Below are 13,464 nucleotides of genomic sequence, written 5' to 3' on the forward strand. Positions count from 1 at the left end.
AAAAATACTGAATCAAATTTTAGTTAAAACACTTCCTTTTGACTTGTTCCTCAATTAATGCTCAATTATCTCATATATTCAGGAGGTTAAATCCCCCCTAAACATTAATGCTATTTACAAATTTGATCGAATACCCTTACGCATTTCAAGCTAAAATTTGAACATCCTTCTCCCAAGTATTTGAAATAATCACAGAGAAACTCCCAGACAAGCCATGCACTAAACGCTGCTCAGATTCCCACTCGCATCCCAGCCCTTTCTCCCTCCCACCGCCTTCCGCAGCAGTCCAAGACAGCAGCCCACTCCGGGCCCACACACTGCACCTGGGCTGGGCACCGCCCCACCCTGGCTGGCTCCCTGACTCAGTGCCTGTGCCATCTGCAAAGGCACGGTGACAGCACTTACATTTTATAAAGACACTATGAAGATGTTCATGAGATCTGCGAAGGCAGCGCCCAAAGAAAGCACAACCCGTGACTCGTATTTAATTTATTTAGAATCTTACAAAAACAAAAAACGAAACAAAAACCACCACAACAACAAAAAAAAACTAAATACAGAATTTGTTACGCTTCACGGTTGATCGTTTTTACTTGCAAGAGTAAATAAACCTTGCTAAAATGCAGCCAGTACATTTTTATTGCATGAGACCAAATTTTTCAGTTACATATCAAAAATGGTCGGGATAATCAATTCCGGACGCTTGGTACCGTGCTCCCACGAAAGGCTGGATGCAGCAATGCAGTATCATTGGAACAGGGCACACCCTTCACACACTGATGGACACGCTACAACAGGAGCGATAACAAAAGGGAGATTTAAAAAAGAGAACCAAATGAAAACACACCAAGAGCTGACATCCACCTTTGTTTCAAGTTGTCTTTGGATCCCATCAGATGTTGTCTCCAGATGCACCATGTCAGATTAGTAAAGGAGAACCATCTACACCTACATAGAAAAGTATCCTTTGCTCAGAGGAGGTAGAACCTGGCCAAAGTTTTATTGCAGAGATACAGTGTACCTCTTCCCACCTCTCATGGATGATGGAAGATACAAGTGGTTATTGAAAAATCATATCAGTAGTTTGCAAATTCAGTATAAACCATGAACAGGATATTTTTCTGATAGCGGTGAGACTGCAATGTGCTATGTAGAAAAAAAGCTCTCTCTGCCCCATAAAGTGGGAGTCAGAAAGAGGGCTCAAGCTTCTTTATCCTCTTCAGTGCCATAAATACTGTCACAGCAAAAAGGCCTTCAGTGTCTGCTGGCCAGAAACATCTGCCCAGGCACAAATGGGCCACAAGGGCAGGGTACTGGTTAGGGGCCCGTAGTGGAAAAGCCAGACAGGTTCTCACCAGGGGCCTGCAGAGTGGCCTTCACTCTGGAGGACGCCTGAATTACAAGTATCAAAAAGAACCCACTTTTTTGGGCTTCTTCTTTTCCTTGCTTAGCCCTGCACTAAGGGGCAGTCTTGCTGGACGGTGCCCTGCCACGTTGCGGCAGCCCAGATGGCCGCACTGCCAACCACAGCACGGCTTCCCCATGGGCGCCAGAGGGAGACTGAGCAAGGAGGGTCTGCGTGGAGGATGCACACTGGAGGCAATCTGTGACAGGCCCCAATTCACGACAAATTTAGTTCCCAAGACTGATCCAAATACAGAATGCTTTTACGTTTTTCACCAAGTCTACCAAGTTGAATAGTAATGAATGAAACTTGTACATGAATGAAAAGGCCCCAAAGATGCTCACGGCAATCCTTGAAAGTTATAAAGGAACATTTTCTTACAGGTGCAAAATTGTGAACAAATACCCAATGTCTGCCTCCCGGGTGCTCAACACCATCATTTTGATGAACCATCCGGGTCTTCCCAACTCGAATTATTAAAAACGCCTCGATCCAGCTCTCTTCTAGGCTTACGGCTGATGTAGTCAAGATCCACTCACCAATACAAGGGTGGAGAGCACAGCTGTTCAGGGGACCCCAGGGACCAGTGCTGCAATGGGAATCTGCTTGTCTCACCCTCCAGCAGAGTCAGCCTAGGAGGCTCCAGAGCAGTTGCTTGGCTCTCTTTTGGAGGACAATTGTTCCTTAATGTACATTCTCTCTCTCTCTTTTTTTTTTTTCGAGACGGAGTCTCCGTCTGTTGCCCAGGCTGGAATGCAGTGGCGCGATCTGGGCTCACTGCAAGCTCTGCCTCCCAGGTTCACGCCATTCTCCTGCCTCAGCCTCCTGAGTAGCTGGGACTACAGGCACCCGCCACCACACCTGGCTAAGTTTGTTTTTTCTTCGTATTTTTAGTAGAGACGGGGTTTCACCGTGTTAGCCAGGAGATGGTCTCAATCTCCTGACCCCATGATCCGCCCGCCTCGGCCTCCCAAAGTGCTGGGATTACAGGCGTGAGCCACCGCACCCGGCCAATGGACATTCTCTAAAGTCACCTGTCAATAACACACTAGGCCTGCCTCCTGCCTGCTATAAATATCCTCAACAGGTTATATACAGCAGCAGGCTACCTGTGTTCATTGCAAGTAAATTACTCATCATTTGTAGGTTAAAACTATAGGCCCGACTTCTTAAATAAACATAGGGAATTTGCTGCAGCAGCAGGCCAGAAACCACTGTTACAAATCTGCAAGATTTTCCTATCAGGTGGGAAGACAGAGATAAGAAATATGGTAAGGCCTGAAAAATTGCAAAAGTAGAAGCAAGTCAGGTTTGCTGATCTAAGAGCTAAGTTTGATCCCAAATGCACTGAAGAAGTTAGAGGAGCTTAAAGAAGTCTCAGGAAGCATTTTTTAAAATGTGAAAACATCAGGCTCACTATAGCTTCCAAAGAACAACATAAATGAGCATCAGCAGTCATACAATGACAGTATCAGAAATGGCACTCAAGTGCATCCCCCCAGTACAATGCATTGCACACAACACAATAAGACACAGTAAAAAACATTAACACAAAACAGGAATTCTACAGCAAAGATGCAAAACTGAATTCTAAAATACAGGAACAAATACTTTTCTAAATGAAAAGTTTTCCATACTTTTCTAAAAAAAAAAAAAAAAAAAAAAAAAAAGTCATAAGATGCCCCATATGGGAAAGTCAAGAAAAGAATAAATAGAGCTGAAGGGAAGAGGGAAAAGGGAGAAACAGGTGGGCGGAGTCCCAATTTACAAGAATTATTTACATTCAGAATCCAGAAGAACTCGACATTTCTATATATATACATTTATGTACATATATATAAATACAGCACAAAATTAGAGGGTGGGTTTTGGATTTTATCTCAAGTACTCAAAAAAAAAAAAATGCTAGCGAGCTTGAGTTGCAGGTATTTAGGTGTGTTTCTGTCACTTAAAAGACACTGCATTTGTATCAGACAACTGGCATTCAATGAGACATTTTTTTTTTTTTTTTGCAGTTTTTGCTCTCAGCTGTAGCCCTGACATGAAACGCTTGCTACGTTTCTGCAGCAAAGTGGGCCGAGTGCAGTACGCACAGGTGTGGTGTTAGCCAGGGAGACCGAAGCCACACAGAAGGGGAGTCAGTAAATGTCCATCTCCACAGTGTCTGCCTTTGCCATTGGGAGGCCTGAACTAATCAAACGTTCATTAATAGGATCCCAGCCTAACAGCAACGCTTATGTAGCACCATTCTTAGAAACTACCAAGTATCACACAGGTACATGTGTATGGGGACCTTCCTCTTGACTGCTTGTCAAGAAAAGGATCCAGAGGGAACTTCTGCCCCTACTTCCATGAAGTGAGATGCAACAATCATTTCCAATCTATTGTTTTTTTATCTCATGCTAAAATGAAAGTGGAGGGGAGAGGGAAGAAGGCTCCCATTCTACAATTATAAATGCTGTCCTCGTAGCCTTTCTTCTCTTGCCAGCTAACAATTGTGCTAACAGCATCCCACGGAGGCCAGCAAACGAATGCCCCAGGGGCTACAGCCAGAAAATTGTGCCTGTAAAATATCATATTCCTCTGGAGCTTGGTAATATAGAAATTTTACCTCTACAGATGAAGCAAACTAAAATATTGTTGTAACTCAAAAAGGCTTCTGAAGTGCTGAGTTAGAATAAATATATATAGATACATACACACACTACATTGCTTTGGATGCAGGTTCTTACTAATTTATATACACATGTAAAGAGAAGATACTGAAGTATCTAACTGTAATTTAGCAGCAGAAAAAGAAAACTGCTTAACATATTTGCTTCTTAATCAAGTTGTGTTTAAAGAAATGCATTAATACTCCTATGAATTTGTATCATTGATAGTGTATCTGGATAATCCCAGTAACTACAGACAGAGACCTTGTGGTATGGAGGTTGCTAAATGAGGGGAACACTAATTCCCCCAGAGATAACATCTGAGCTGCTTTAGACTCTGGAAGTGGTTTTCAGTACAACTGACGCTGTAAACTCTGAAAACACGAACATGATTTCCAACCAAATCTTTGTGCTCAGAGCCATATTGCTAAAAAGAAAAAGGCATTGCAGAGGCAAAGTGGACATGGGGTTAATTAAACAAGGCCTCTGAATTCAGGTGTGGCATTTAGATCCTGCAATGAATGGACCTATTTTACAGAAGTCAGCGGCAAATTTTTTGTATTTTTTGGTACAGATGGGGTTTTGCCATGTTGACCAGGCTGGTCTCGAACTCCTGGCCTCAAGTGATGCACCTGCCTCGGCCTCTCGAAGTGCTGGGATTATAGGCGTGAGCCACCACGCCCGGCCACGAGTTGGGTTTTAACAGAAGAGGACCTTGAATGCTGAAGCTTCACAGGGCGGCCAAACTAACTCGCTGATTTTTGCAAGACCACAGTGTAAAGGTCGGATGTCCACCTGAAGAAGGGGTGGGTGCAACTCTCTGGGTGCTGCACACACCATGACCAGCCTGGGCATGCAGCACCCCAGCTCCCATCCATTCACACTGGTTGCCTTTGTGAGGTCCATTTTGAGAGGGCTTTCAGAGGCCTTTTTAATGAGGAAAAAAAAAAAAATAGCTGTTCTACAAAGAACCTAAGATACATACACTCCTATTTATCAAGATGGCTAGTCCAGAGCAAACATTACATCATAGGCCATGGGGGTTGTCACTTAGCTGCATGCTAAGAATCCTCATATGCTGCTTTGAAAACGCCATAAAAAACTAAGATGCCCTCATACACAGAAAAGAGGAGTTGGGCCAACAGCCTGCGAGAGAAGATCCTTCCCAACTCTGCCATTCTTACTGCAGGAGGGTTTGTAATGCTTCCCCACTTCCTCAGGTCCAGCGACTGCACCTCCGCTGGAGTGGGGGACACTTCCATTGCTGATGGAAGCTGCCTACTGCTTTTAAAAACACACACATGAGCTGAGAAGTTCTGCTGAAGGTGGGGAGAGTGCTGCTCTTGGCTGCCAGCCGGGTCTAGCGGCCCTAACAAGGGAAACTGGCTGATACAAAATGGATCACTGCCTGAGATATATGAACTGGACTGAGGATAGAAGTTGCATCCGCTGGGCAAAATGTGCCAAAGAACAGAAAGTACTTTCAATTTATTCTTTTAGGCACCAAGAATAAATAAATCCTAAGAAAACTTACGGTAAGCTTGACATAACCAAACTCAGGCTAAAGGAGACACAAGAGGATGAACGCCCTAAGTTTTCAGCCAGGTTTCTGTCAGTTTTAACACACATCTCACCCAATTCTGCAAGAAGTTTACAAACAATTCAACTTTAAAAACATTCAGAAGTACTATCATTATACCCTTTCCCTCAATGCCATCTTACATTTTAGGGATAAGTTTTAAGCCAAACTATAAGGCTACCTGGAATGCTGAGACAACACACAAATTCTGCTGAGTCCCCGTCACAGACTACTTCTGAAGGTCACCAGTGAGGGCCTAAACAAGAGTCCACTTCTTGTTAGTATCATAACTTTTTATTTGACATCTACAAGATTTTGGCATCTTGCAGCTTTTTACCAGGTTTATACAATCTCGATTTTTCAATAGTGCAACCTGTGTAAGCAAAAAAAAAAAAAAAAAGAAAGAAAGAAAAGATAAAAAGACCAACTGTCCCCTCACTTGTTTTTATAAACATCTATTATAGGCGAAACAAAACTTACCCATATTATATAGATAAGTGTCTATTCACATTTGTACATTACCATTTTTAACAGCTTGAGATAAACTCTACGTCTTACAACACATTAAACAATATTCAAGTTACTGAGTAACAACAACAACAACAATAACAAAAAAACATACAGCAGAAGCCTCAAGTGTTTCCTCATTGTCTACAACTCAAGTATGGTTTCCTTTTTATGAGTGACAAAGCAAATTAAGATAATGAAGTAAAAAACGATTGTTTGCAAGATGAAAGCCAATTTGTACTTCCTTCTAAAACTACCTTTAAGTTGAAAATGTAAATTTAAGAGGCTCATAGCCATTTCTGCAGCACACATTAGGAATACTATTAATACATTAAAATTAACTTTTAAGAGTTTTATCACAGAAAAATGTATGTATTCATTACCTTGACCAGAAACCCAGGGCAGGGAGAAGGGGAAGGAGGGGTCTGCAGGGTTTGAAGCAATACCCAGGTATAAACACTATAAAAATGCAATAACCAATGCTGTACATCTAACAAATATTTCTCTCTGTTACTCGACTCCTGTGTTAATCTTGTTTCAGCATGCTTCCAAAGACATGCACTGTCAGAACAAAAATTAGAAAATAACCTGAATGCATGATATGCAACCTTTCATTTCATGCTTTAATAAACCTACTAAGTTGGAGAAAGAAACCAATATATATTTTCTATATTTATAGACTCAAAACACATGCATCCGGGGATACCTCCCACAGCAATGGCATGGATGTACTGCGTTAACCCTGAGCACTGTATAAACATAAAGTAAAGCCAGTTTGGGAAGTTCCAAGCATTTTAAACCAACTGTGGTCTGTAGCCTTTAACATACTCACAAACAGACTGACACACACGCACGCACACATCCCCCTCTGCTCACCCAAAGTAAAAGCAGATGGGAATTATCAGGGGAGAAGCTAAAGGAAAGACATATGTACCACCATCAGCACTGCTGATTTTCAGTTTTGCTATCTATTCCAGGTTTGTCCTTACTCCCAAAAAAACTAACTAGAGAGCACAACTGAAAAAAATATATAATTCTTTGGAAACTGTCCCTGATTTTTATGCAAATGATATGCTTCAACAGCATTTCAGATCCATCCATGTTGAAACCTGTCTGTTCTTCATGCGTTGCTCAAGTTGGTGATGCTCTGAGGGTGATGCTGTTGCCATAGCTGTTTCTGTTGGACCGCAAGCTGTTGAGACTGGTCTGAAGTTGATAGGAGATTTACAAGAGGAGACACACAATTTGCCGGAATGATCAAACCTGTAATTAGTAACAAGAATTTATCAAGTTGTGTCCAGAAGAAACCACACTGTACAGCTTCACAGCAGATTCCAAATGAGGCATAATATTAAGTGTAATGGACAAGAAGTTCACACAAAAATTAAACGACTACCTAATAAATGAAATGGCCATTGAGATGTAGTCTGATTCTTCCACAGCATTTCCCACAAATACCCAAGCATATGCATGTGTTTAGTGTAATGCTATCTTGTTGGAGGAATAGGAAGTCAAGAATATCTATTATTCTCTTTTTAACAGGAGGTCAAGAATATCTATTATTCTATGTATTATCTTTTTAAGCTCCACAAACATGCAAATATCATCTTTGTCATGTATTAATGCACCAAAAGACTACAGAACAAAAGTTGCAAATTCAAATGCTAACCGAAACAGGTTAACTTAGAAGAGCAGATACTAGCAAACTGGAAAGGATACTCTCTGGGTGCTGGTTAAGGGAACTTTAAGTCCTGCATGTAGGATTGAAGGCTCAATGTTCCAGATAAATCTATTGCATGCATATATATATGTTTTTTTTTTTTTTTCCCCCTGAGACGGAGTATTGCTCTGTCGCCAGGCTGGAGTGCAGTGGCACAATCTTGGCTCACTGCAACCTCCGCCTCCCGGGTTCAAGTGATTCTCCTGCCTCAGCCTCCCAAGCAGCTGAGACTACAGACACCTGCCACCACGCCTGGTTAATTTTTGTATTTTTAGTAGAGACAGGGTTTCACCATGTTGGCCAGGATGATCTCCATCTCTTGACTTCATGATCCACCTGCCTCGGCCTCCCAAAGTGCTGGGATTATAGGTGTGAGCCACCGTGCCCGGCCCTATTTGTTTTTTTTTAAAATAGAGACAAGGTCTCACTGTGTTGCCTAGGCTGGTCTCAAACTCCTGGACTCCAGCAATCCTCCTGCCTCAGCCTCCCAAAATGCTGGGATTACAAGGTGAACTACCGTGCCCAGCTGATGGGCTGCTTTTGAAACTGGAAATCTAGACTTTTATATGAAACCTCTTGATTTTTAAATGTTGGCAATTAATTCAAATGAGGCTGGGCTCGGTGGCTCACACCTATAATCCCAGCACTTTGGGAAGCTGAGGTGGGCGGATCACTTGAGGTCAGGAGTTTGAGACTAGCCTGGCCAACATGGTGAAAACCCATCTCCACTAAAAAATATAAAAATTAGCCAGGTGTGGTGGTGCATGCCTGTAATCCCAGCTACTCGGGAGGCGGAGGTTGCAGTGAGCCGAGAGCACGCCACTGCACTCCAGCCTGGGCGACACAGTGAGACTCAGTCTCAAAAAAAAAAAAAATTTTTTTTCATTAATTCAAATGAAAACCTACAACATCCCAAAATACTGGTGTCCAAAAAAAAAAAAAAAAAAAAAAAAAAAAAATTCCATAGACTGACTTTGGCCCATGAACTCCCGATATGCAATCCGTGGTAGAGGAAGGCTGCTGTAAGCGAAACCAAGATAAAGCAAACAGAGTCCAGTTGCTGCCCTGCTTCCTGGACACCTGTAGTTGAGCACACGGTGAGAACAGCTGGCCTAGTCTGCCCTTGCTCCCTGCAGGACACCAAGCCATTCTCTGTGCACAGTGGCTTTTGAGTTCCAGAGTCTTAAGTTAGCTCAATGGAGAACTCCTGGGCAAGAGGCTGAACTGTCTACACACCAGGGAGCCTGCACAGCCACCAAGAGTAGAGAAGGAGAGCAAGAGCAGCTGAGAGCAGCATCAAAGAGATGACCACATCATAACTTCAACCAGAACCAACAATGTCTGTTTGAAGGCTTAACTTCTGTTCAACCTTGTAAGAAATATAAAACGGGTCCCATACCCACTACTGGAAGAGATGTTAGATGCATGTGGAATAGAGCTAAGATATTAGCAATGAGAAAAAAGTCGGATTCGATTTTTCCCTGCAACTCAAACCAAAACAAAAATTAGACTCACCTACAATCCGTTGCCCATCTTCCGTTCTTAGCCGCACGATCTGCATCTTCACGTTTGTGCCACTGACAGATGCTAGAACACCCTCAACTTTTGTCCAGACACTCAGCACTGAACCACATAATACATAATATGTACGGCAACGAAGACCTATTTCACAAACTAGCCCCAAGCTTGCTTTTTTGCAATTGCCGCGCCTAAGAAAAATGGGAAAGAAATACATATATGTGAGTGTCTATATATGCACACAGACACATGTTTCTAAAAGGTTTACAAGGTCAACTCAAATTTCTTTTCTTTTTTTTTTTTTTTTGAGATGGAGTTTTGCTCTTGTTGCCCAGACTGGAGTGCAGTGGTGCGATCTCGGCTCATTGCAACCTCTGCCTCCCAGGGTCAAGTGATTCTCCTGCCTCAGCCTCCCGAGTAACTGGGACTTTTTTGTTTTGTTTTGTTTTGTTTTGTTTTTGTATTTTTAGTAGAGACGGTGTTTTGCCATGTTGGGCAGGCTGGTCTTAAACTCCTGACCTCAGGTGATCCACCCTTGGCTTCCCAAAGGGCCGGGATTACAGGCGTGAGCCACCGCTCTTGGCCTCAAATTTCAAATAAACAATGTTCCAGCAGTATTGCCTTTACTATTTCTTAGATTATAATTCTGTTGGCCCATTGGGTTATCATTTCCAATTTAAGGTATCAGGCTGATTTTTAAAACCACGATTTTTTCAGGGGCCTGCCTCCCAATAAAAAGGGTTGAATTTATTGTGTTTGCTATCTGTTGAAGCATTTTAGTCATTTTAATATCCATTATTTTACTGCAATATTGCTACTTTATAAAATGATCTTGCTAGCCGGGCAGGGTGGCTCACGCCTGTAATCACAGCTCTTTGGGAGGCTGAGGAGGGAGTATTGTTCGAGTTCAGGAGTTTGAGACCAGCCTGTGCAACATGGCGAGGCTCTATCTCTACAAAAAGTTTAAAATAATTAGGTATGGTGGCTCATGCCTGTAACCCCAGCACTTTGGGAGGCTGAGGCATGCAGACAGCTTGAGGCCAGGAGTTTGAGATCAGCCTGGCCAACGTGGAGAAACCTCATTTCTACTGAAAATACAAAAATTAGCCGGGTGTGGGCTGGGTGCGGTGGCTCATGCCTGTAATCCCAGCACTTTGGGAGGACAAGGCGGGCAGATCACAAAGTCAGGAGACTGAGACCATCCTGGCTAACACGGTGAAACCCCGTCTCTACTAAAAATACAAAAAATTAGCCGGGCGTGGTAGCGGGCGCCTGTAGTCCCAGCTACTCGGGAGGCTGAGGCAGGAGAATGGCGTGAACCCGGGAGGCGGAGCTTGCAGTGAGCCGAGATCGCGCCACTGCACTCCAGCCTGGGCGACAGAGCGAGACTCCGTCTCAAAAAAAAAAAAAAAAAAAAAAAAAAAAAAAAAAAAAAAAAAATTAGCGAGGAGTGGTGGCAGGCACCTGTAGTCCCAGCTACTCGGGAAGCTGAGGCAGGAGAATGGCGTGAACCCAGGAGGCGGAACTTGCAGTGAGCCGAGATCGTGCCACTGCACTCCAGCCTGGGCAACAGATCGAGACTCCGTCTCAAAAAAAAAAAACGAAACAAAACAACAAAAACTGGCTGGGCACGATGGCTCACGCCTGTAATCTCAGCACTTTGGGAGGCCGAAGCAGGCAGATCATGAGGTCAGGAGATCCAGACCATCCTGGCTAACACGGTGAAACCCCGTCTCTACTAAAAATACAAAAAATTTGCAGGGTGTGGTGGTGGGCACCTATAGTCCCAGCTACTCGGGAGGCTGAGGCAGAAGAATGGCGTAAACCTCGGAGGCGGAGCTTGCAGTGAGCCAAGATCAGGCCACTACACTCTGGCAGGGGCGACATAGCAAGACCCTGTCTTCAAAAAAAAAACAAAAAACAAAAAAGCCAAGTGTGTTGGCGCATGCCTGTAATCCCAGCTACTCAGGTGGTTGAGGCACGAGAATCGCTTGAACCTGAGAGGCAGAAGGTGCAGTGAGCCAAGATGGTGCCATTGCACTCAAGCCCTCTGTTTAAAAAAGAAAAAAGATCCTGAGAGATCCTGCCATGAAAAAACAAGCAATACCTGTGAAAAGAAAAGAAGGAGGGGGGAAGATCCTGCCAGTTATTTCTATATTATGAAACTACTGATACACTGGTTCTAAATCACATTAGTGGGAAGGACTCAGCAATCTAGAGAGATGGAAAGGGGTGGGAGGGGAGCGAGAGGCTACATGTAAATTTAAGAAGAAATGAGAAAAAGGAGAAATACCATCAATGTTTTCTGGTTAAAATTATCTTCAGAATATTCATCAATAAAGATGCCCTTCTGGTTAGTACTAACTCAAGACGAATCTAATACAGTGTTAAATGTAGGTATATAGGACACTTTTCTTGCTATAACTCAAAGCAAATGTTTGTTGTTTTTTAAGTTAATTTTTTGTAGAGATGGAGTCTTGCTGTGTTGAGGAGGTTGGTCTCAAACTCCTGGCCTCAAGCAATCCTCTCATCTTGATCTCCCAAAGTGCTAGGAGCCACTGCACTGTCCCCAGAGGAAATGTTTTAGAAAATGTTTAGGCCAGGTGCAGTGGCTCACGCCTGTAATCCCAGCACTCTGGGAGGCCGAGGCAGGCGGATCACGAGGTCAGGAGATCAAGACCATCATGGCTAACACGGTGAAACCCCGTCTCTACTAAAAATATAAAAAATTAGCCGGGCGTGGTTGGCGGGTGCCTGTAGTCCCAGCTACTCAGGAGGCTGAGGCAGAAGAATGCCAAGAACCTGGGAGGTGGAGCTTGCAGTGAGCCGAGATCACACCACTGCACTCCAGCCTGGGTGACAGAGCGAGACTCCATCTCAAAAAAAAGAAATGTTTGTAGGGGCAAGGCACGGTGGCTTATGCCTGTAATCCCAGCACTTTGGGAGGCCGAGATGGGTGGATCATGAGGTCAGGAGTTCGAGACCAGCTTGGCCAACATGGTAAAACCCTGTCTCTACTAAAAATACAAAAATTAGCTGGGCATGGTGGCAGGCACTGTAGTCCCAGCTACTCGGGAGGCTGAGGCAGAACTGCTTGAACCTGGGAGATGGAGGTTGCAGTGAGCTGAGATCGTGCCACTGCACTCCAGCCTGGGTGACAGAGCAAGGACACCATCTCAAAAAAAAAACCAAAAAAAAACAACAAAAAAAAACTAAGTTAGTAGGTTAACTTTTAAAACTTTTTTTTAAGACCACGTCTTGCTGTCATCCAGACAGGGGTGCAGTGCCACGATCTCAGCTCACCGCAACTTTTGCCTCACAGGCTCAAGCGATTCTCATGCCTCAGCCTCCCAAGTAGCTGGGATTACAGGCGTCTGCCACCATGCCCTGCTAATTTTTTTATTTTTAGTAGAGACCTGGTTTCACCATGTTGGCCAGGCTGGTCTTGAATTCCTGGACTCATGTGATCCATCTCGACCTCTCAAAGTGCTGGTACTACCAGCAAGCCAATGGTGCCTAGCCAGCCTACCTTTTAAAACATTTTATCTTACAGATTTTTTCTAATTTTCAGTGGCACTAATTTACTCTCATAATGAAAACCAAAAGCACTACTCACATCAAAGCCAACTTATCTACCTGCAGAACAGCCCAAACAATCAAAACAAACAAAAAGCCCCTCAAGCTAAAATTCATTTACATCTCATATTCCTTTTCATGAAGTGGGCCAGATACTGTAAGAGCATTAACTACTTAATGAGGGAGAGAACAATGAGGAGAAAACTATGATTTGCAGAGTATAAGACTATACGAGGTCACAAAGTGAACACTGTAAGCCAAGGGGTGAGGGGGCACAGCAGGAAGAGCTCCAAGACTCAACAACAAAAGTTTGCATGTGCTGTGCTATTAACTTTGGGAATCTCCCTGGTTTCTTAGACATTCCCTAGATCTGGGACACCAGTAAAGCTTTTTTAAAAAAGAGAAGAAGAAAGAAAAGAGCCCAGCTACTCAGGAGGCCGAGATGGGAGGAGTTTGAGGCTGCAGTGAGCTATGATTGCTGCACTGTACTCCAGCCTAGGTGATA

At 43.6% G+C, this 13,464-nt stretch overlaps 1 protein-coding gene across 11 annotated transcripts in view; it reads right to left on the reverse strand.

Moving 5' to 3' along the window:
* Positions 1–474: 474 nt before the first annotated feature.
* Positions 475–13,464, reverse strand: part of SBNO1 (strawberry notch homolog 1) — a 75,765-nt gene continuing 62,775 nt past the window's right edge. For 10 of the 11 annotated variants that reach the window (XM_016924534.4, XM_016924535.4, XM_054663797.2 and 7 more), the window contains 2 exons: positions 9,381–9,574; positions 5,914–7,408 (listed from right to left, as the gene is read on the reverse strand). In XM_016924534.4, the coding sequence (XP_016780023.1) occupies positions 7,266–7,408; positions 9,381–9,574 (337 nt within the window). In that variant the 3' untranslated portion in view covers positions 5,914–7,265. Of the gene's footprint in view, positions 789–5,819; positions 7,409–9,380; positions 9,575–13,464 lie in introns of those variants that run through there. The other variant, XM_063785231.1, reaches the window with a different exon arrangement.

This window comes from Pan troglodytes, chromosome 10, assembly GCF_028858775.2.
Source record: "Pan troglodytes isolate AG18354 chromosome 10, NHGRI_mPanTro3-v2.0_pri, whole genome shotgun sequence".
NCBI lineage: Eukaryota > Metazoa > Chordata > Mammalia > Primates > Hominidae > Pan > Pan troglodytes.